Raw genomic sequence first — 25,406 nt, 5'->3', positions numbered from 1 at the left:
CCATCACAGGACAATTCTAATTCACTTAAATGTCAGAGAGGGGTGACATCACTCCTGCCACTTGGCACTGTCACACAGGGTTGCTGAAATCTGCCATCATCCATCCAGTCAGCAAGAGATGGTGCCTTCTTCCATCACTGCTCATACGGAGTCCCTCATTAATCAGCTGTTGTATAGCTTCAGGGATAAAGTTACAAGCCAGAGGACAGGAGTGACTCTGCCGCAGTGCTACACAACTATCACACGAGTTGCACGCTTTAGAAAAGGCTCATTGATCTGAGGATCTCCTTTGAAATATTCCGACAACTCACCATCCACGAAAATGGCAAGGTGATCTTGTTTCACACCTCCACTTCCCCCTGCTTCCATTTTCTCTCCGTGGCTTGCTGAGCATTTATTCACCTGTTTTGCCACCTTCAGCTTGCCTGTGTTTCATTTTCTTTTTATACTGCTAGTACACATTCTAGTATGTCAACACAGTGCTGTGGAGCACTAAACCATAAAGACCATAAGCGTCAATACAAGCCAGACCATTATTATCCTTCTTAGTAATGAGATCTCCTGCTGTTTCTTTGGCATTATTGTGAAATGGAATTCAATTTTTAATGATTAAGAAAAATACTGTATAAAACTGTGTGTGATGCTTGACTGAAAGCATTCACATTGCTCACAGCATGGCCTTAAGGCTCCTTGAATGACATCACACAGCTATACCTCTTTCTCTGGCTATACCTTCTATATAAGATACGTGGAATCTACTTCCTCATCCTAATAATAATAACAATATGGTACACAGTGTCCTGAAAGTCATGTTACTCATGGAGACCATTTAAGTATTTTTATATTTCTTAATTATTAAAAAGTGCCAGAAGTCGATCACCAATTAGTACTTATGCAACTAATACTAAAAAGTAGTATTCTACTTTTCTGGTGTTTCCAGCAAACACACCTCTCTTTAAAATGCAATTAGCTGTCACTGCATCTTTATTTAGTTGTGCAAAACGTAATCTTCACCCTCTGGGTGTAAAATGTTTTCTTTTACCATTATTAATTGTAATTATTAAGATTGTAGTTCCATCTTTTTTTGTAAACTCCATGCATTTCCAATAGTAGAAAACGATTAAACAGGCTGTGGAATTAGCGATCACTGTTACCCGTGAACTGTGCTTGAGATTTTGCGGTGGCAAAACCCTCAGAGGCTGAGATGTGAAGAGAAAAGTAGCTCAGGCCTTGAGTCGTAGTTTGCAGCTTTAAACCTTGTTAACTGGGAAACCGAATTGGCCAAAGTTAAGGTTAAATGGCCATGTAAAAAAATAAACACCAAAAATGCAGAAGACTCCTAATAAGGAAGGTAAAATGGACAGTGTGAGTATTTGAAGTACTGAGCTGTGATGCTTGGTGGCTCTTCAACATTTCCCTTGAGTAAATCACCTCAAATAGAAGGTACTTCTTTACCAAAGGGTTGCGGGAATATGGCACAAGTTACCTGGCCATGTGACTTCCTGTAAGAAATGGCTAAAAAATATGCTTGGATCAATAGGCTACTAACTACCAATTGGGCTAGAGCGCTGAATCGCCATCACTTATTTGCAACCTTTCTTAAGTTCCAAGGACAAAACAGGAACATGATTTGGATATGAATGCACTGATGCCTCTAAAAAACCATGAGACCACAAACGTCATCAACACTGCCCTTGACTAAATGCTCCAGTGATCTGAGGCAATTTACACTAATGGCTGCGCAGTTAAGTCCATGCTACGTTAAGTTCCAGTGGTCTGGAGGTGCCCTGATACTCACTGCTCAGCAATGATGTAGCCATCCTCTTGTGGAGTGCACGGCACCCCAGCCACCTGCACGTTCCCCTTGATCTCCGAGAAGGCCAGCCCCAGGTTCACCCCATGGATCGTCACGCGTGTCCCCCCTTCTGGAGGCCCAGCCACTGGGGTCACCTACATGCAGAAGAAGGACAAGGAGACAGGGGGAGAGACAGCATGAGTTCCAGGGGTCTGCATCACATGGTATCTGGTGCAATGCATTTTAGCTGTAGATCTTGGGTAACTTTGTGTGGAATTAAAATCTTCCACCGCCCATGCTTATACAGTACGTATCGTACTATACTGTGCTGCTTAACAGCTAATTTTGATTTTGAGAAAACATGCTTGTAATACACCACTACAACCAACATTAAAACAAATGAGTAATCTCTATAATAAGAGAATTTGATGACAAAATAGTTGACATTTACTTCATACCCAGGCGAGAGAATAGAGGGATCACAGAGAGCTTTACTATGAATATCCAGATTTCTGAAAGGCTGGAATACTGCTAGGGCTTGGTGTGTACATGCTGTGTATGTATTCATTAAGCTTAGTATAATGCACAGCACAGCCTTTGATTACACAGAGCAGCCCGATTACAAAATCAGTATTTTGTCTAGTGCTTCTGTGACCCACCCTTACTAGTGGTCTCTTGTCTCTGCTCTTGGTGCTACAAACAATAAATCTAACTAGAGGTTATATCACTGGCCACCTTCTAATAAAATACAATATGGCTTCACAGCATGGCCTTGGCTCTAAATAGCATCCTGGATTATAAACTATAAAATTCAGAAGTGGCTCACTCTTGGCAGGTCTCCAGTGTCTTATTTCCTAACTATGCACTGATGAATACACATACTCAGTGTGCAATACAGGCACTGATACACACAATCAATGGGCCATTTCTGGGTATGCATGCAAAAGTAGAATAAAAAATAAAACCAAAGAAGAAGTAAACACACCATTTTTTAGTCTTTTAAGAGTAAATCATTTTTAAGACATTATTTGAAGTCTTAGCCACCAACCTGGAGTTTAGGTTAAAGGTCCATAATGAAAGTAAAATGTTTCATGCTCCCCATGTTTTTCTTTTGTCAAATGGGAGTTCTATATTGTAGCCTAGATTTAGTGGACATTAATTAGTAGATGTGCCACTGAAAAGCCTCTGGGTTAGAATAAATGCACCCTTTTTAATGCTTGAAAATGCAAGATGCAAAAATATACAAAAAAGAAAACATTTACTGTATCTGAGATGGCACAAGACATGGAACAATTCTAGAATCAAACAGCAATTCTTCAAATGGTGGAAATGTTTTGTATTTATACAGTATAATCCATCACACCACATGTTAAGGAACATTGTGGATCCTGGGCTCCAAAATCCCTCTGAAGCCCCAGAGCAGTACAGGCACTCTGGGGATCTCCAGATGAAATAAACCCAGTGATGATGCACCTGGCCTCTTGTTGCGACAGAAGGGGGATTCTTCCAGGACACTGAGCAAGATGTCTTCGAGTTCTGTGTTGTTGTTTCATCCAGGACAATCTATAATCACATTTTATGTAACCTACAGTACCAAAGTGAAGAAAACTGTTCTTCCCCAATCAGAATCTGGCAGATTCTTTACTCTTCACTGTATCTAAAAATGTCAGATGACAGGAAAAGTTAACTGCATCATAACGGGGAATGTTCAACTCCCTACCCCTCTAGACCAAGGTTTCTGCAATAAGATCAACAGTTTATTTTAGTGAGGCACAACAATTCCAGGGAATTATTGAAATCAAAGCACAGTATAGTAGACCCCCTGTTTAAGCCTTCTCCTCATTGACTTTCCATGTAAAAGTGAGTATTCACAAGAAGACAACACCAGAAGGGCTATAATTCCCTATGTTTTGCAACACAGTGATGCCACCATGAAATATGACTTTAGAATCACTGCCCTAGGACCAGTCACATACAGTATGAAGAGGGAAGTGGAAATCTAACAAAACTGAGAGGCAGAAATAGGCCTGATGCAATACTTTGGTTCCATTATAAAGAGAGATATAAAGGAAGTGACAACACCGTCTAGTCTGCGTTTATCACATACCAGGAGGCTAGACCTGGCCAGTACTGGGATTGTAGAGCTCTATGGTAAGCCACATTGTTTCTGTAAGTGGTGTTGGAGAACCAGCAGGAGGCACTCTTCCCACTGGAGTAGAATTTACAAACCAATGCCCCAGGTACTGTGACCTGGGATGCTGTTCTGTGGAAGGTGCTGTCCGGTGGATATGACATCAAACTGAGATCCTGAATACTTTGTCATTAAAGATCCCATGGCACTGTCCAAAACAGCAGGGGAACTAACCAGGCTAAATTCCACTACAAGTTAGTACAATCTGGTCTACCTAAAGGGCTTTCTCACTTTTCCACCTGATCTGATGTGTAGAGGAGCTGCTGGTGAATAATGGCTGATGTCCGTCACCCAGGTGGAGATTGCACTTCAGAGATAAAAGTGGGCCCCCTCCTACTGTATATGTAAAGCACTTTTGATCCTTTGAGATGAAAGTTGTTATATAAATGCAAGGAATTCTTATATCTTAATTCTAAAACTGACCCCTGTAGATTCACCTAACTCTTGGTCAGGTGGACACATCTCATTAAAAAGGAGGCTTCAGTCTCAGGTTTTGGGCAAGTAGATTGAAGCAGTCTTGACAAGAAAGGTACACCCCAGTTTCTGTCCTAAGTGATGCTCAGCAGACCAGAACGCCTAGACTGTTGACTAGGAATAGAGAAAATCCATTTTTCCACAGGCTTCCATTGTCCTTCCGGAACTCTGAATCAGGAATGTAATCCTGTTTGTTAGGAAGGTGGCATGTTTCCGCTTGCATATGTTCAAGCCTGTCTGCTTCACTGTTTCATTTTTCAGTGAGACCTGTGGGATGAGGCTCTAATCCCTCTGCCTACTTCCACATACACCAAAACAGTCCAGGAGCAAGGCTGACAGTTTCAGGAGGTGGTGGATTGTTGGAAACAGAAAAAATAAATAAAAATAACCCTGACCTACATTAAGCACTCAAGAAGCACTCTCTATAAACTAATCGGTAGGAAACCTCAAAGAAATATCCTCCCTGGTGTAACTAATCCATACAGGCTTAAGACTGACACCCAGACTGTGGAGAAGCAAAGCAGCCAAGAATAACAGCCTGGAAATGCCAGCCACTGTTTATTTTATTTAGCTTACATAATGGTGGGAACATTTCTTTTTTCAACATCGCATGTGGCTACTTTCAGTAGTGGCAGCAGTTACACTGCTGAGACATCCAGAAAAAAAGCACAATTTCCCCGAGCTAAAAGACTAAAAACAAAAACCAAATTTCTTTGAATAATTGAAGGAACACAGCAATTACACACTCTTAGAAAGAACTCTCTATGACAGTCGTAGGCAACTGGCTACAAGGTCTTCAGTATTTTGTTTCACTCTAGCTCTTAATTAACTCCGCACCTCACTTAGTATTCACTCCTTGCTTTTCTCATGCCACCTCTCCTCTGAGCACAGATTTAAGATCCAACCAAACCTCATCCCTCCTGCTCCCTTCATCTTGTCTCATTATGTCTATAGGCTGTCATTGTTTCTGGTCCCCTCTCATCCTCACTGCTCTCTCAGGCCTACTTATTCCTATGCAGCCTATAGCCTTAGCCCTGCACTATCACTGACCAGATTCTGGCTTCTCAGGACCCACTTTAGTCTCTATCTTTAGGTTTATGCTGTATAATTAGAACTTCTTAATGATGCATTTCAATGTTTCAGGCTGTGTAGACTGTAATGTAGAGCCATGCATTTTATATAAGTTATTTGGTTATATATTTGGTCACTATAAAAAATATAGTGATTTAAAGATACCTATAAAATCTCATTACCTGTTTATGGTCTGCTGTACAGAACACAAATCACAGAGATCATTTCTACTACATAATAATAAGGCTTCAAAGACTTTTTGTAACGCCACTACTCCATGACTCACAACAGCTTTCCATCTCTGTTCAACAGTGGTCCAGTCTTTTGGCTTCTAGTCCGAGGTGTGGGAGGTCACAGTTGTGCCCGTAACTGTTTTTCCAATCCAGTGTCTGATCTTTACACAAAGGAGGAGACTTATGTAAACATGAATACTTAAAATGTACAATTCAACACTAACCTCCAAACATAACACTTAGTTAGAAGCTCTTATAATTAGCAAAAGTCCAGGACCTGATGTCTTTCTACTGAGTGAACTTAAGTAGATGAGATATGTAACAGACAAACCTCCAACAATCACTCAGGAGTGTTTAATTGATTAGGAAATTCTTAATGTGGGACCAATAAAAAGTGAGACACAAATGAACCATGCAATCATAGACCAATAAATCTAACTTTTATTACATATAAGGTAATTTCTAACAATAGCTATAAGTAAATTAGAAGATCACCTGTATGATACCTTATTTACTTCCTGTTATTGTCCCAGATGGGAAATATGCCTGGCAGGCAGGTAAAAGACAGAATACAATATACAAAAACATTTAACAGAAGATGAAATGAACCCATTAACAAAGAGACATACATGTATGATGAGACAGAAAAAATATATGAAGTAAAATATACTGAACAACCAATTGTCCACATTAAGTTAAAAGCTGTAGGAATAAAAGATAACTTAGTTCTAATGTTTTTAAATCTAGGAAGTGTAAATCAACACCCAGACAGAAGGAGTGCAAATTCACTGTGCAAGGGGTGGTCATGACCGTCAATGATTATATTGGCCTACCATACTATCAGGACATGAGGGAAATGTGCTACATGGATTCTAGCAGATCTGGCTTAATTAACTATTCTAATCAATTTATTAGGTAGACTTGACAATGTTCCACAAAGCAACAGCAATAATTTTCATCCCATTGGACTTCTTCAGAACCAACAGATACTCATGCACATGAGGACGCAACTGGAACATACAGGGAGGTGCAGTTAGAACTAACACCTGGGATGTAGCTCTGTACAGAAGGTGTTGTGGAAGTATGGCCTAAACTACCCAGCTGTGTTGTTAAAGCAGGAAATCTGGTTTCCTTGAAGAAATGACTGGTTGAGAAGAACCTCGAAACAATAAACCACTAAAAATCAAATGACTGTGTAAGCTTTAGTTTCTCTTTCTCCTTCTGTAGAATCTTCATTACTGTATAAGACTTCAGTTGGAAATTGGTACTCTTCCCTAGTTGATATTCTAGGCTTTAAGCACCCCTCCCTCCAACATCTTCAACAAAACACTATCAGAAAACAGAGTGCATAGACTACTGATAGAGTTCTGGAAGAATCAGATATATAATATATGTCTGTATGAGAGCCAAAGCCCAGGAAAGCTGTATCTTTTGCAGCTACATTGCAACTGAATAACCTAGCACCTAATCTGAGTGTTTTCTAGGAGCAGACATTTAATAAAACAAATCTCAGACATCTAGCTCTGCCGTCTTCATAAAAAGTGTAATACTGGGAGAGAAACAGGCAGAGGTTAGGAGACAGAGTGCCACTGGAATAACAGGTCTGAGTGGGACTGAGAAAATGAGTGGAACTGACAGGCACAGAGTGGAAGAGCTGGACAATGCAATGGGCATGAAGGGAAAGTGATGAGAAACAAGAGGAAGACAGAGAAAGAAGCTGGAAAAGTCTCACAGACACTTACAGTGTCCTGTACTTTAGAACAGTTACTACCAGACAGCAGAGCCCTACCTGAGCCTCCCACTTAGCTAGAAAGCAGAGTGACTGTCATTTTAATGTTGCATTTTAGGACTGCGACTGCAATTTTATCACTCTGCCATGATTTATTCATCAACATTTTCTTCTCAGGCCCTTTTCCTATATGGAAAGTGTGGAACTCTCTTTCTGTCAGTTTGCTTGGCTGAGCTTCAGCCCCATGATGGCAGCGGCTGGCACACAGGGGGCAAATAAAACTAGTACACCCATTAGTGAGAGGCTTTCATATATGGGACAGAGGGGAGGGCACGGATGTTCAACTCCCAGTCGCTTCAGCCCACACATCTCGGGGCCGGAAATGCAGGGAGAACCAAAGTTATACCCCTCACATTGACAAATGCGGTTGGAGGTGAAGCTGAGATCGGTTGGGCTAGGCCCCATCCTGAACAGTGATAACAGCAGCGATGGTAATCCAAAACTAAGATCTCTGTCTCTCTCTATTTAATTCTCTCCCCTTAAGTTGCTGACACATTGCTTTACCCAAACCTAATTGTTAAAGATGCCATAACTCTCTGCGACACCTGCTCCCTTCAGCTGTTAGTTCTGTCTAATGTTAAATTAATGAATCTCACAAACAAACATATCTAGGATCATACCACGCTGAGTTTTGATTGGCGTTTTCTCCTTCTCTTCCTACCATCTAACCTGATGATGCAGGGAAAAGCTGGACTCTCCTGACAGTCTTCCGCCTTGTTCATGGGGTGCCTGAGCTGCGTGTGGCTCGCCTCCTGCCAGGGTGTACCCACACAGCAGGGCACAGGCTGCCCTCGTCCCACTGATGAGGCACAGGACCAAGTGTCAGCAGAAGCTCTCTTGCCTTAATTAGAATTACTAATTGCAACCCCTGTTAGCAGGGCTTCCAGTATAGCTTCCAGAGCAGGCAGTCAGAACTGCAAGCCCTGCAAATTAAAATCTGTCATACGAAGCAAATTATACAATACTGTACAGCTTAGCGGGCCATTCTTTCTAGTCATGCTGGGTCTCACAATGACAGGTGCTGAAACTTCAGTTTAATCAACTAATCAATGCATTCATATAAAGTGTGTGTATGCAATTATAAATCTGTTCATACTATACATAAAGAAATGAAAAGAAGAATGGAAATAGGGCTAGAATGAGGTTGTAAGGTTTAATATGCCTTACTTCAAGGCTAGGAATCATAATCATCTGCTTGGGTGGATGAGTGTTCAATAAATAAAAATCAATTTCAGTAAAGTGATGTCACTGATAGAACAGTATACAGTAGTTCGACAAATAGCATGCATTACACCTAATACATTAGTGAAATGGACGGGTTTCAGCACAAACAAGATTACTTTATTCTATATACAAAGATCCCTCCTTCTCTCATGGAGAAGCTTATTGACAAACAGCAACTGACTTCAACTGCATCCAAACTAAAATGAAAATTTGATGCTGGCTTCCATCCATTAGCCTGATAAGCTGAAATCTGTCAGATGGAGTCAGGCACGCTGAGACATCTGCACAGGGCAGTTTTACAGTGTGTGCACCTGCCACACATTACTGGAAAATTAGAACAGCGTGCAAATGCTGACTCACTGCTGAACTCTTTTGCCTTAGGTTAGCTGAGTGAGAAAAGTTACGACCTATTCCCCCCAACTCTATAGAACATTTTGTGTTACATAAAAAATAAAAACCTGAGTTTAAGAGTGCTTCCAGACAAGCACACCCACACGCTGAACACACTCCAGCTGTTCAGAAGACCGAGAGATCTTATAGACTGCGTGCCTAGGCAAAGCAGATCCATATTGTATTGCCAGCTTCATTTGATGTGACTCCTTGCTCTTTTGGGGTTTATGGGTCTTTAATATTCATGTTTCTTTATGAAAAGTGGTATTTAATAGAAACATTAAATATTTAGTACAGTCATCGTTTTATAAATACATATCACACAAATGCAACAGCCATGTAGACAAATCGGCTTACGGTGACATAAAGGAGAAATGTAATAAATTATTTAGTTTCTTGTAGCATTTACTAATAAAAATAATTTCACTGTTTACATAACAAAAACATACAAACTGAGTTTTTAGTTTCCCCTGAGCCCTCAGGGGAAATTCTGTGCCGCTTTCAAGCGATGGGTTTTAAAAATAGATGCTGAAGAAAAACATGCGACCCAGGAAAGTAAAAGGAAAGTGTCACTCTTCTGCACCTAAATAAAACACTCCAGACATCGGTCTCTATCCTTTGATCTATAAGGTAGTATTTACAGAAAATAATGAAAATTCTTGTATTAGGTTTGTGGAATTGTGAACTCGACACCAATACACATTTTCAATACTGTTGCCAAACTGATGTACAAGGTTATTTTTAAGTCAAAGTTAATTTAAAAAATGTGCCCATGTCTGTCATGCCCTCTGTCTGCCGTGTTCTGGCCCTAACCCTTCCCTGCCCATCCCTGAAATGAACAGAGACAGGATTACAGGACTTTGCATCCCTCTGTCCTCGCTGTCTTACTGTCCCTGGAGGAGAGAAGTAACTCCTTAAGTCTTTATACATTTGTTTGTTTAGTGTGAATGTTGTGATAAATGTTTCAATGTTTTGCACTGTTTAAGATATGTCTCAGGAACCTCTCAACTCTGAAGTGAAGCAAAACACAGTTTAAATTTAAACTGAAATCAAACTATAGTTTGTAACCTAACTCATGCTTACATGCTCCACACAGATTTACAACTACAGTCATACCAGCAGCAGATATGGAAGGCTGTTTCTGTTTCAGGAGCACACAGAGGCACAGAGAAACAAGGCGCTTCCCACTCCGTGAAGAGGCTAACCCTCAGTGCCTGGCAAATGGCTGGTTTTCTTGCTATGGTGCCCATGAATGAGATTTCACACATCATAAACTCTCAGCGCTGATCACCGGCCCTGATAGGGAACAGTGAGGACCATTAGCGAGGGTGTCTCCTGGGAGCTCTGCAACAGCGCTGGCAAGCTCCAGCGCAGGGCAGCGGCAGGGCTGCAGCTGTGAAATTCTAATCCGGCTCCTCTGGAAAACCAAGGGATCCATGAAGTAGCTTCCCCGTGCCAAAGACATTAAGCAACAGGGATGAGCTACAGCCCTTGCCCACAGCTCTGTGCCAGCTCTGCTCTCTCATTCCCTCTACCATCTCCAGCCTCACCTTACCACTCTGCGGGAGGACCAGTGATCAGTGGCCAATGCCAGCTCTGTGCAGCTTTCGCACAGTGGAAACCATCTGAATATCAGTGCTAATGAGCACAAGGGTGGCTGCAAACTGTTTCAAAGGAACCTGTCAATGGCTGTGGCCTTTACATGGTTCTGTGCAGACGAACAGTTGTGTCCAACATTAAATAACAAGGAGAATGCAAATTGAATTATAGAATATACATTGTTGGGAATATCTAGCAAAGAAGCAAATATATATATAATCAAAAATTCTGATGTGGTTCAGATGGCAGTGTACATTAACTCTGTAGTGACAGAACAGTCAGCTTCTGTCATTAAATTAATTATCATGTGCTATTCTTACCACTGATCTTTCTTCATGTGGGAATTTGCTATATCTTCTAATGCGGTTTCTTTCGCTTTCATGGCTGGGGAGGGCAGTAATGTAAATTGACAAGACTCTGCCTGATAAACATTCTTAGTAGAATTAATCTGCAGGAAGAAACGGGACTGCAGAAATCTGCGTTGCACAGCCTTGCAGAACAGTAAGGCAGGTTTGAAGAAGGGCATGGGCCGGGACTGAGCTGATGGAGGGAATGCGGTAAGAACATGACACTGGAAAGGAGAGACAGACAGAGCCTCCTTCTCCCGAACCAGGCAGAATGACTCATGGTTTTTGGAAGAACAATGGAACACAAATAGCTGCAGGATCTGTGGCATCCAGCCATAGAAATATATACCTTGCAGGAAACTACTGCACCAGCACTGGCCTCTTTTTCTGCATGTGAAGGGTGCAATTTTTAGATCTACTGAAAAGTATTAAGAACACAACCAATGAGTATAAGAAGTAACGCCAATTGTGTGTTTTCAATCACTTTTACTGTATCTTTGGCAAAACTGTTCCACTTGTGGTGCCAGTGAAGAATGAGAAGAATGAGAACTTGAGGAAGAAACAAAGACGGAGGGAGATGGCGCAACAGAAGGAGGATGGACAGGTGAAGAGCTGCCTGGAGGGAGGGAGAGAGAGAAGGATGGAGTGGGAAGATGAGAGAAAAGGAAAATGATGGAGAGAGGGGGGTTGCAGGGAGAAGGAGTGGGAAGATGAGTAAGAGGTGAAAGTCTGGCTATTTATCTCAGGCTGCTTCACAAATTTGTCTTGCATGTCGGCCATTTTGTTGGGGGGTTTTAATTTTGTACTAGTCTGCATGACCCATGCTTGCGGTACAGACAAGCCTCTTGTCTGAAATTAACTGAACCCGACAGGAGGGCAGAGGAAGCGAGAGAGGGAAAGAGAGAAATGCTTCATTTAGTACTTTAACCTGGCTTTCTGCTTACACCAGAAAATCAATTAGGAACTCATTTGCTTCCGTTTTTAATTAGCATGTGTGCACCAGGGCTCATTCAGGGGCAGAAAGAGCCAAATGACCGGTGTTATTTATTCATGTTTTGAATGTATTTGTTTCTCTGCTGTCACAAATCAATCAATAGTTACGGGGTCTGGGGTTAAACACAGTGTAGCAGAGCGTTACGAAATAACTAAATAAGGTCTTAGGCAGGCTTGAGCACCTGAGAGAAACGAGCGAATGAGAAAACTTTTTTAGCACGAAGATGGGCGAGCCATGTCAGTTAGGAAGATTTCCTGTTGTGTGGCAGTGGCATTACTTTACTGTGTGGACGGTAGATGCCACTCAGAGAATGCTGAACGCGGATCCCGCTGCTGTACAAATCAATACAGACGACTCTTCTTTCCGAGACCGGAGTTAGGAATAGCAACATCAATAGAGGCTCTTGCAAGAGAGTAAGGGAGTGTGTAAAAACAGTTTTTACACTGGGATAACTGGGAGTGAATTGAAACTACGTGGAAAGACAAATTCAGACCTTTATGGTACACAAAAAGTTTGTCTTTGTTACTTATAAAACTTTTCCAACCCAGGAATCCATTGTAGTAGAGGGGCTCACAAATAAAAAAAAATCCTTTTAAATACAATACAACATTGTTGACAATTACACTTATAGGTCAATACCATGGTGTTTCTTTCAAACATTGTACTGTAATTGTATACAGTATGTCTATTATTTTTTGCCTATTAATCTGGGATCTTTCCAGGAGATAAAAACAATGCAAGTATATTTTTAACTCATGTTAACAAGCGCTTGTAGTTAATTCCTAAGATTATTTCAAATTTCTCTTTCTACTTACAAATATCATAACTAAAAGGCCACATCCATTGAAGCAATGTACATAAATATTCAGATGGGGCTCCTTTAAAGTTGCCTTCTAGAGACTGTGGGCGATATTAACAAGTCAATATTGAGAATGAGCCTCAAAGAGCAGGTCACATACTGTATGCAAAGCACTATCGGTCTTCATTGTCCAAGATCATCAGCTGCAAAATGGTAGAGAAAGGAACATTTTTCAAACATTCTTTCTGCTTTGAAGTGAATATTCAATCATATCACCAACTGACGAGCTCAGGCTTGCTGCCACGGGAAAGGAGGGGTGAGGCGAAATGAGAGAGAGACAGGAAGAGAACGGAGAAGGAAGGGGAGAGAATCGGGAAGGGGAAGGAGTGGAGAGGGAAGAGAGGGAAGAGAGGAGAGGGTAGAAGTGAGAGTGCAGGAAGAACAGAAGGGTGGAGGGGATGATTTAGGCTTTGCCCTAAAGCAGCAATCAAACCGGTGCCCTTGTAATCCTGCTAGAGGTGAATGCACGAATTACTCATCCACGTCCACCCACATGGATCCACTCCAGTATGAAAACAAACACCATATGCCTTATTTCCTTATTGATTTAAAACCCACAGAAACACAATCCACACTGATATTACTGTAGGCAGCTACAGGGCCACAACCCAGGGGACCCTCCCACAGCCTCATTAAAATGCCAACTAAAAGTAAAACAATCTGAGTGTCTGTAGATAAAAAGCTCTGCCTTTTAATACAAAACAGTGTAGCTTTTCTTAATGGAGAGGAATGCATTTTCTAACGTGGAGAGAGTTAATGGCCGATATTATCTTCAACGGATTTCTTCCATACTGCCAACTATGAATATACCACTTTGAGCTATGCTTTGGTTGGACTGTTCAAGCTTTTTGCCTGACACTAAGCAACTGGAAATACTATTACCGAAGCTTGAATAAGATACAACTCTCAGACATTGTGTTAAATTCTTGTCGTACGTGGATACCTGAGCGTCTTGGCTATGCTCACATGAACAGGAATCGTCTCCTGGAAACAGTTTAAAGAAGAGTTTCCTCTGTGGACCATCAGGATTGAAGTCTCTATTCATGCAGGCCAGCGGACATTGGCCTACACTATGTAGTGCACTGTGTACCCCTTTTACCAATCGCCACATCTTCTCCCTGGCTGGGATCCCCTGGTCCTCATGGTCCCTCCCTGCCCCCTGTTCTCCTAGCCCAGACCCTGCTGCCTACCTCAGTGATTCGGGGATTGGTGCACTTCACATTCTTGCTGGACAGGTCCAGCCACCGGTTGGCATGTGGCAGGCAGTGCTGGCGGAGGGTACAGCGGCCTTCTCCGCTACACCAGCCGCACTCAAACTTCCTCTCTGCCTTCAGACACATCCCGCAGCTGTCCCTCTGGGCGGCACACTTGTACAGGTGCACTGTGGGAGCGGAACAAGGTTAAAGGTCAGGAGAGAGCAGCAGGGCCTCCTCCCCATAAGCACCTTGTCCTTTAAGTGCAACTGTATATCCTTAATCTCCTGTAAAGCAGATCCTGTCTTTTGCCCTAACGTGATTATGTAGAAAAAGAAGGATAGGGCAGATGCTGACTTACTTCATAGAATGGGAACCACAAAAAAACTGCAAGAGACTACACAATTACTTACTGTAATTTTGTGAAACATTAAGAAACTCAACAAAGAGTACCACTACAGACCTAATTGTGGAAGGAGACTGAAATAGCAAGCAATATAAGGAGCAGTGGGGCTAGAGGACAAACTGCCAGCCATTTTTGGGAGCAGACTTCTTGGGGGTCCATCAAGAAGCAGCAGACAAGAATGACTTCTACTTATTTTCAATCTTGTTATGTGCTCATTGCTTCTGGTCTTTAAAACAGATTTTTAAATGCGTTCTGGATAACACAGGGCGTTGTGCAATTTTTATTTTGTCAATAGAATATATTGGACTTCCAGTCTTTTTCTCTCCATACAAATATACACAAATATATATTTATGCTTTTCTGTGTCCAGCTGTGGAATAAATTGTTGGATGGTCTTTTGTGAGAAAAGAACATGGTAATCCTCAAACAGCGCAATATCAATAAAACTGTATTAGTGCAAGCTGTGGCAATATCTCAATTAAACAGACTGTGGGACTTCTTTGAACACCCTGCAGCTGGGGAGCTGGGGATTGTAATGGAACAATTGAAAGTTTTAGGTTTTAAGCTGCCAAATTTATCAATTCTTAATGCATGCTACACAGCTACTGGGCTCTGCTTAAAGATATCAAAAGTACCTTTAATATTCTCGGGATTGTCAATGATAAAATTGCCATTCCAGACCACGGAGAAGTCCACCGCCAGGTCACTGATCTTCATCCCCTCGTAGATATACTGTGTGCAGACAGAACAGGGCAGTAATAACCTGCTGTCTCTATTACAACAGCACCATTCCTTATCATATTAATCACTCTCTCTGTTGTAGCCAAGGCTGCCTTTTCTGCTGCTGTCACTCTTGTTGAGCTGTCAGTGCCACTCAAGAGCCAGTCTGGAATAGCAAACTGCAGCCACTGAAGGAAGCAGTGACAACACTGAAAAACAGCTGTTGAATCTGTTCACAAAGGTTTTAATATGCTGAGTAGGCAGACACCAAACACACATGATTCTGGCAGTATGGAGAAATTTGCAAGAAGGAAATCCTGTATGTAAATTAAAAAATGAATATTAAATGCATGATAGCTTAATCCTCTCCCGTCTGGAGTGATATGCACTGAATTGGTTGGGGCTCATAAGCACAAGATCAACAAACTTTCTTAAGTTATGAAAATTAACCCTGAAGCCATTGTTAACAAGGAAACTGTCAAACTTTAGTGAAGTCTTGAACTGTTTAGGAGAAAGAAAGCACAGTGAAACCTTAAATAATGTGCTTCTTAAAATTCAGTCAGTTCATTGTCAGTTCTTTGAATTGAAATACTTGCATGCTATGTAAAGAATTTTGAATTGCTATATGCCTGTGCATGTGTAATAAATCTGCTTAGTATTATCTGTGTGCTGTTTAGTTTGAGAGCAAACTCTGTCCTGACAAGTGTAAGTTAATGAGAGCTGGGCTGACCAAGATAACCAGGCCAGCTCAAGGCTGGCTCACCGGAGACCACGTCACAGTCTCCCAGTCACTGAGGACTTGAAACAGCCTCGTCTGGACTAGAGAGACTGGTTTACTGGTTGAGCCACACAAAAGACCCTAAATTGGGGATTTTACTGGGCTAGCCAGCGACAGAGGGGTGAGGGTGTGTGTGTATGAGGGGGCATGTCTGACGTACCGAGCTGTTCTGGCACTGCACACTGGAGCTGTTGAACCGCAGCGCAGGCACGCGGTGGCTGGTGCCCTGGATGTGCAGCACACACTCGTACCCCCGTTGCCCCGACTGGGGCTGGGGCAGATTGCGTGCCTTCAGAGTGATGGGTTTCACCTCTCCGACTGGGATGAGAACCTCCTCCGACCGGACCAGCTGAGGGCAGTCCTGCAGAACCAACACAGAGGCGTATAAAGATACAAGCACATCAAAAACACTTTTTTGAGAAGGCAAAGTTTGCCTCGCTTGTGGAAAGGTGGGGGAAAATGAAACGCTACAAAATGTATAAGAAAAGATCCCCTTGAATTTAATAAAGGCAAATAATCACCTTAAAGCTAAGCACTGTACACAACCATTTACAACTTTAGGCAATAATTAGGAAATTATTATAAATAAAATAGGCCAGCACTCCATATGTTGGGTGTTGTTTTCACACAGCAGGCCACAGTGAGAGAAGCCCTTGCCATAGGCTGACTAAGATGGACAAAGCCGTGTGCAGAATCAAGCCTGACACACTCAACTCTACAGCTATTCACAGTGACACACACATAAACAGACAGTCGTCTGCACTGAGTAGATGGCACACAGGCAAACAGCCTGACACACACAGAGCCAAGAGCAGCTCCAATGCCGCATTGAGGATGTCTTGTCTTCATTAAACACTGAAGCTCATAACTCCTGCTTTACTTGTTCAGCTGCTCTGTGTTGTATAGAGCATGGGTCCTCTCCCCCAACACACACACAAGCCCTCCGGATGACCTCATTTAACCCTGTCACATCTCTTCAGTCCTCTTCAGGGGCTCACACTGATCAATGCACTGTATTAAAACTAGCCATGCGGTAAACTCACTCTGCTACTCCAGACTGATTATAAATCAGCGGCCCATTTGTGGACAGTCTCAAAAACACTTATAGACAGCACTGAGCACCGAAGGTATGGGGGGAGAATGTCTACTGATTGCAGAGAGAAAGTTGACAGTGGCGGACAATAAGAACTGACAGAGTTTCACTTTGTGTATAAACAAGTATTTGATCACTCAGAAATGCCACAGGTTTCAAGCCACCCCCTCAGGCCATTTTTACTGTCATCACCAGTCAGACAGGAGGAACATCAACTGTGGATGGAGACTGCTCATACACACAACTTCAGTGAACCTTCAACAGCCGCATACAGCTGTACACCACCGTCTTGCCACACACTGAAGATGGCACTGGCACAAGTGGCGGCCCACAGAGGAAATGCAGTGCCTTCTGGTTGTACTACTGTTCCATGGGTCCATTTTATTGCTGTACTGCTGTATGCACTGTGATTTTGTAAGCACCCCCACTTCATAAAAACATGGGAAAGTTATGTATGGGTAGGTGCTATTAAAAAAAAGAAATACGTCTTTCATTGACTGACATCTGCATGACATTCATCTATTGCCACATATGGAAAAACAGCTTTGTTTCATTTGTAGAAAGGCAGAAACCAAATCTGTAAACAATTCAAAAAAGAACCTTTCATGAATATTATCCTATTACAGAGGATACCGCTTATTTATAGAAGACAGAGCTGGTGAGGAAAATGATGGGCAGTCCCATCTAGAAGCATTGCTTCCAGCTCCAGCTCCACCAGCGCACAGACCCAACAAATGTGCTGCTGTATGTACCTCAGAGGCGTTGACTCGACCTTCTTGGAAAGAGCAGCTGGAGGGGTCGTGGGTGCACAGGTTGCGGTATTTACACCAGTGGCAGCGGAAGGCACTGTTCACACAGGACAGGCACCTGTAGAGACAACCAGAGCACAGCAGACGCTTAGCCCAGAGCATTGAAATAAATAATTCTTACATTTATAGAGCACTTTTTCTGGACACTCCACTCAAAGCACTTTACAGGTAATGGGAACTCCCCTCCACCAACACCAAATCGTAGCTCCACCCGGATGATACGACGGCAGCCAAAGTGCACCAGTACGCTCACCACACACCAGCTATTAGTGGGGGGGGGGGGGGGGGGACAGAGTGATGAAGCCAGTTCAGAGACAGAGATTATTAGGAGGCCAAAAATGGTAAATGCCAGGGAGAAATTTGGCCAGAAAACGGGTATATTCCTACTTTTTTCAAGAAACAACCTGGGATTTTTAATGACCACGGACAGTTGGGACCTTGGTTATATGTCTCAACCAAAAGACGGCACCTTTTTTACAGTACAGTGTCCCTGTCACTATACTGGGGCATAAGGACCCATACAATCGGCAAGGTGAGCGCCCTCTACTGGCCCCACCAACACATCTTCCAGCAGCAACCTTAGCTTTCCCAGGAGGTCTGCCATCCAGGTACTGACCAGGCTCACACCTGCTGAGGTTCAGTGGGTGGCCAGTTTTAATTTGAAGGGTGATAAAGTGCCTGGCAAAATGTCAGAAATGGCAAAAAACATATAGGAACAAAAGAGAGAAAACTTTAATTAATTTCTTGGCCCTTTAAAATCAAGGAATTACAAAGATGTACAGTGAGTCATTACAATAGATGAAACCTGAAAAGTGCATGCTGGAAGCTAAAACAATAAGCTGAATAAATACTGAAGTCCAGTGAACATCACCCATGCTCAAATCTTGCGATCTCTTGCAATGTCTACTGTTAGTCTACTGCTTGCCATTAGACTGAATGTGCTGTTAGTTGCAGTGCATGTGCGCATCAGTGCGCATGCCTGCCTATGCAATAGGCACTGAGATCTCCCCAGGGCAAAGTCGGGTTCTGGGCAGCAAGCTTCATTAATGAAGATTGACAAGTGAGTGCACCGATCCCCCAGGTCATACGCAGCTCCATCTATTCAGACCTGCTCCACCCTGGCACTGTTTGGAGATCGCTAGGGGGCTTGGAACTAGACGTCAGCCAATACAGTCCTAGAAGCTGCCTATCTGGAAAAGTGCTGAATCAGCTCGTTTTGTGTGCACTGCTGTGAGCAGGTCACAGCAAAAAAAAACGGTCACAGTTGAAAGATTATGATTAATTTACACTGATACAGGATTGAGAGTTTAAATATTGTTAAATACGTCATGAGTACACATTTACTTAACACTATGACAATATTAATTCAGCAGGAAATGACGTGCCTCTTTACAATTTATAATTACTTGGGAATGGCTGTCAATTGCAAAAAAGTGATATGGAATAAAATACACTTAGAGAAACCTGACACTAGATTGCTTCTTTATACTTTTACAATGTTTTACATCCTGAATAAATTATATATCAGTTTCTATACTGAAATATTAATACACAGAGAGCAGGGGGCTCCTTTTATACATTTGCACTGTCAAACAAAAACACAGATCTGCACAAGAATTTCTAACAAAGCAGGGACATATGTTAATATTCTCTGCTAGAACAGCATTGAGCTGAGTTTTGGGCTTGATTGTTTCTAACAGATTTACAACTGTGGATGCTTATCACTATGCCCCTTTTTAGAATGTTAACAGTTTTTAACAGGAATACGTGAGTCATTTAAGGGATTTAAAGCACCATGAGGTAAAGCTGCCAAATGCTTAACCAAGTTAAAGAGGGAAAATGACTTGTCAGTGTATTGGCAATCTACGGATAATCTTGGAAATTAGTCCATCCCACCAAGGGAGAGACATTCTGTTTTAAACAGCACTCTCTTCCTCTCATGCTTCAAGCTATCACTGCTCTGCTATAATAGACCAGGAGGTGTAAGCTTGGAGAGCTACAGTACTACTAGTCTTCATTATTGAAGCAGACGACATCAGAGAAATGGTGGCTTTTAGCACACATGAAGCCTCACACTATAACAATGCCACTAGGTGGCAGTGTTTCAATTTCAGCTCTGTAATTCCTGCAGGTATAGGCTAGGGTACAAATTATTCCGACACCTAAAGACTACCTCCGTCAAAAGTTGAATGTACAGATTCTAATGAAGCCAACCGATTCTAGCTGGTTATATGAAAGGGGAGGTTTTGGTTTGCAAATTCAACAAAAATAAAAGTTAGATTTGGTTCCTCATACCCTCCTTGTAATGAGAAGCATGTTCAGAGAAACATTTTTGATTGAAAATGATACATTCTATAGCTGGAAGTGCTTAAAATCAAAATAAGGCAAAACACATAAATAGAAAAGGAAAAATAAATAATTTGGTAATCTAAAGGCATAGAGAGAGAGATTTTTTTCAAGAAATCTTTTTAACCACTTCCTCTAGTCCCCACAACTGTACAGTGTGTCACCCTGGGCTAAAGAACCTATGCTCAAGAGCTATGGAGCACACACTGTCCATACTGCACCAAGCTGACATCTCAAATGTACAGTACTGATAGCAGATTTTTGCTCCCCAGACACCTCTTGGGATTTGCAACTGTAGAAGCGCAGGTTTCAGGTTTGCCACAGCCAGAAAGCAGTTTCCGTGTACCTACCCAGATACCACGTATGGAGTTTAAATGAAAAACAACAACACAGCAAAACATACATATGCTTGATGCTCTGTGGTACTGAGGCAAGGAAACAAAACCGACTGTAGTGAGAACTGGAGACTTGGCTCGCAAGCTGTATAAATGTGCCTGTGTGATCTCATGAGAGTCAAGACCGGTAAATGGTAACCAAAAAAGAGAATAATTCTGCTATTCAATTATACCCAAATCCAAAATTTTAATGTGGAAGAAAAATAATTAATAAAAAAAAACATTGAAAACGGGTCAAGACAGCCTTGCCTAATTACAGAGAGCTGTCTGCAGGTTAATCTAGGCCTTCTGCCTGTCTTGTTTGCACAAGACTCCTGTAATTAATTCTGTCCTATTTGGGGTTTTCATGCTGCAAAGTGCCCAGGGGAAACTTGTCCATAAAAGAAAGAAGAATTACCATTACAGATAGTTTCCTAATTGTATCACAGTGCAATTAGGGTGTTCACTGAGAATTGGCACTGGCAGCTGCACTGAGCTAGGGGCAGTGGAGGAGGGGAGGATCTCAGGAGACTCAGGACACTCACAGCTGGTGGACGCTGCAGTTGTAGAATTTGAACTCGGTGCTGGTCAACATCTGGCCCGTCTCTCGGGAATTCAAGCGCAGCTCAACTCCAAACCAGTCTGAAAGAAGGCACGAAAGAATGACTTGCACTGCTAAAAGCACGGATGCCAAAACACAGAGTGCATTCACCTGGGATAAAAGAGCAGGCATTTTCATCAAACGATACCTTTCAGTTCATGGGCTCCAAATGACTCTTTAGAAATGCATAACAGCCAAGCTATTAATAACAATTGTGAATTAATGGCGCATTTAAATATGAGAACAACCCTACTTGTGTTAATATGTAATTAATCATTCAAAAGAGGTCAGTTTCTACCAGGTTACCGACACGCTGCTGAGATACTGTATGATAAAGTGAAAAGAACGTACACATTGAATTTGCAAACCACTTGACTAAAGAGCTATCGTAAGAAAGCACCTGTATGCTTGAAGGACAATGAAAGACAGGACAATGGCGCAGAACGACAAGTCTGAGAGCATGAGGTCTTGAGGCCCAGCTCTCTCTGGGGCTATCGCCATTGTCCAGCTGGAAGTGTGGTGCGTACCTCAGGAGCTTCATTCGGCAGAGAAAGCCCAGAAACTTGACACTCTCCCAATCCCAGGCCTACCATTTGCTAGATATGTGAAAGAATGAAGAATTGTGGCATCACTTTACACCGGGAGTGAATCAGAAACAACCATATACTGTAATAAGCTTCTCTGTTTCTGCAACTGTCATCTCTGTGCTGCCCATTTGCTTATTCACTTGTCCCAAAGAAAGTGATTGAGAACAGCATACTTTGGCAATGCGTCTGTTGTTGATCAGATCTTCACACAGAATTATGAGAACATGTCTCCAGATAAGCTTGTATATCCATTCTTCATTCTTGCTGTAAACTGCTGTTTACTACAATATTAAGACAGATAATCCCTTGGGTCAATTCAGCTGCCCGTCGTAAATCGCTCTGTAATCTAGTATTTCTTTAGGCAGCCCAATTGTCTGCTCTGCTTTTACAATGATCTTTGTGTAAGCTGTGGTATCGTACCGCTGCGTATTCGGGAGACACCGTAACGCTTTGTCTCCGCACTTTGTGTCTGTAATCGAAGCATGTGAATGTCTCCAGCTATCTCACTGCAGCACTGTTCGCTGATGCACTATACAGGCCGTGACACTGTTTGTTCAGATGAATTTAGTTACGCTTTCGTGCATCGTCGCTGTGAGCTGTGGTTCGTGACAGTGTTTGATCAGACAGGCCTTCGATGTCATGCTCTGCAGACTCTTCTCAGACTGCCTCTGTCTCACTGGGAGAGGCTGGCCGCTCTCCTGCACCAGTAGTAAAGCTGAATCTGAGCAATCCTGCGCTCCGGGGTTACGGTAAGGAACGCTGCTGTGGACAAGAGCTGTGTCTGTACAATGCAGAAGGAACCCACTTTATCTATACAAATTACAGCAAGGGTTACTAATAATAAAATAGTTCCTCATACAGCACCTTTCACCCCATTGAGTCCAGGAGTGATTTACTGCATGTACAGGAGAGGACCCACTTTGCCCACCAATAATAATAATAATAATAATAATAATAATAATAATAATAATAATTATAATAATAATAATTGCTTACACTTATATAGAGCTTTTCTAGACACTCCACTCAAAGCGCTTTACAGGTCATGGGGACTCCCCTCCACCACCACCAATGTGCAGCATCCACCTGGATGATGCGTTGGCAGCCATAGTCCGCCAGAACGCTCACCACACATCAGCTATCAGTGGGGAGGAGAGCAGAGTAATGAAGCCAATTCATAGATGGGGATTATAAGGAAGCCATGATTGGTAAGGGCCAATGAGAAATTTGGCTAGGACGCTGGGGTTACACCCCTACTCTTTTCGAGAAACGCCCTGGGATTTTTAATGACCACAGAGAGTCAGAACCTCGTAACATACAGCCCACCTGGGTGAGGTACTGTATGGTAGGCATTCTGTGCCAGCAATCCTACTTCACAACAGATTAGAAGGAGTGGTCTCGCCAACTGAATTAAGGGAGAATTTAGGTAGGCCAGACTGCAGCCCCGTGGAATTTAGCTAGACCACCAGGGTTTACACCCTTACTCTTATTATCATTGTGGGATCTTTAATGCCCATGTTGTCACAATTTCAATTTCAGGTCTCATCCAAAGGACAGGTCCTCTTTTTTTCCGTTGTTATGTTATCTAGAACAATTGCTAAAAAAAGAGGGGGGTGGGCAAGTGGAGGCTGTAAACTTTAAATGTACTTCCGGCAGGTGCCAACCTGGCTAGCAATGCCTACACACTGCCAGTGTGAGCACACTGATCTTTTGTGCTCTGACATGTGCATGGAAAGCAGCTTGTAAACAAGTATGTCTTGTCGAACAGTTGTTTGTCTTGCTGTGCTGTTCCCTGCGGCTTCTAGAATCCTCCTGCTCTCAGTAAGTACATTAGCAACAATTCAGGATAGATTTTGGTTCAGAAACAAAAATGTATCTCACTGAGCTGAGCAAAGAGAGGAGAAAAAGGGAGACTCTTTTGTAATCACATTTTGTAATGTGACTCTTTGCCAGCTCAGGCCTGTGGGGTTGGTCAGTGTGATTGAATAGCTGTTTTCCTGGCTATAGTAGGAAGGCAGCAGTAGTCTTGCCTAGTTCAATCAGAGTCCTGCCCATAGTCACCCCCAAGGGAATGTAGAACTGCTTCTTTCCATCTCTAGCCCTGGGTTCCTGAAGAGCTGTCCAGCTGTCCAGTTCAGAGCACTCTAGGTTCTGAGGTCTAACACACACCACATTGTAGCCCAAACACTCACATCAGGGGAGACAGTACAGGTTTACTTTGTGAAAGTACGTAGTGTAGATCGTATTTCCATTTCTTTTATCAAGTAGGCAACTAAGTACAACCGCCACTGATTTCAGCCAGTCTCACAGGACCAGAGAGAAAGAGCTGAGGATTACAAAACACACCGGACTGACATTTCCCAGGGTGCCCCAGCAGCTGGTGAGCACTAATCGCACTGCCAACAACAGCTGTGGCTTTGAGATGATTTTTTGTGTAGAATTAACTTTCCTTTCCTTCACCTTCCTAAACATATTTTCAGAACAAATTTAGCCTATTTCTCTCCAGTGTGGTACATCTGTTCCAGTTGGTTGAGAAACCTCTCATTATGTGTTTTGGCTTTTCCTTATCTTTCCAGCCTTGTCTCGGTTGTCTCCCAGTTGGAGTTTTTGCTCCATCTAATGGGAAATTCATTTTTATTGCCTTTTTTGTGCTATGGTTTTAATATGATTTCACTGTACACTGCTATATTGTTCCAAGAGTAAAGCTTGGTGTACAGCAGTGAGTATTTCTCAGACACCTCAACAGCGCTACAGTTTCCAGGTACAACCACTACCACAGTATATCCACATGTACAGTATAGGGTGGCATGGTGGTGCAGTGGTTAGCATTGCTACCTTGCAGCGCTGGGCTCCCACTGTAGTTTCAATTTATGGTGTTTGTGCATGTTTAAGTTCATATCATTAACTCATTACCTGACTGTTGATTGAAGAATAACTTTAATGTATGTTTCTGCTAATTAATTGATTAGTGACATAAAGCCTCTGTCACATTAAATGTGTCTGTAAAACCTAATGAAGGCTTTTATGTGCCGAAACATTAATGCAGTTTAATGAATTGCAATAGAGTTTTGTGTGTGCATCCTGGTTTTTTAACAATTCTCACAAGTGACCATCTTAGAAAGAGGCTTTTCTGGGCTCCTCTCCCCCTTACCTTCTCACATCGCCTGCCCTGGTGAGCCACACTTTTCCCCATTATAACTTGGAAAGACTAGAATATGGGCTGCTAATACAGTCAGCAGGCTTGGAGCAGAAAAGGCAATTAAACTTAATAAGTGTCAGCTCAGCTCTCGGCATGCACACTGCACTGGCTGGGCCAAGGGCTGCCTGTGCTCATTAGGACACAAGCATGTGAAAAGGCTTTTCTTTCTTTTTCCAGGCAGGGCCGAGACTGCAGGAACATGTGACCCCAGCGCAACTGTTCTCACGGAAAACATTTCCTCGGAAAAGGTCTGTATAGGGCTTACAGATCCAGGAGGCCTATAAATACGTTCAGTAAATAAGACTGTTTTTCACATGTTGCAGGCAGGCTGTGC

The 25,406-nt window shown here is 42.5% G+C and overlaps 1 protein-coding gene across 1 annotated transcript in view; it reads right to left on the bottom strand.

Annotated features, from left to right (window-relative positions):
- The window catches only part of plxna2 (plexin A2), a 226,267-nt gene that overhangs the window by 64,202 nt on the left and 136,659 nt on the right, over positions 1-25,406 (bottom strand). The window contains exons 8-13 of the mRNA XM_015342690.2: positions 21,231-21,327; positions 17,909-18,023; positions 16,224-16,424; positions 15,201-15,297; positions 14,157-14,347; positions 1,799-1,950 (exon numbers count right to left, since the gene is read on the bottom strand). Coding sequence (XP_015198176.1) covers positions 1,799-1,950; positions 14,157-14,347; positions 15,201-15,297; positions 16,224-16,424; positions 17,909-18,023; positions 21,231-21,327 — 853 coding nt within the window. The remainder of the gene's footprint in view (positions 1-1,798; positions 1,951-14,156; positions 14,348-15,200; positions 15,298-16,223; positions 16,425-17,908; positions 18,024-21,230; positions 21,328-25,406) is intronic.

The sequence above is a fragment of the Lepisosteus oculatus genome, chromosome 5 (genome assembly GCF_040954835.1).
Source record: "Lepisosteus oculatus isolate fLepOcu1 chromosome 5, fLepOcu1.hap2, whole genome shotgun sequence".
Lineage (NCBI taxonomy): Eukaryota > Metazoa > Chordata > Actinopteri > Semionotiformes > Lepisosteidae > Lepisosteus > Lepisosteus oculatus.
The sequence above is the reverse complement of the archived record's forward strand: the minus strand, read 5'-3'. Positions and strand labels throughout refer to the sequence as shown.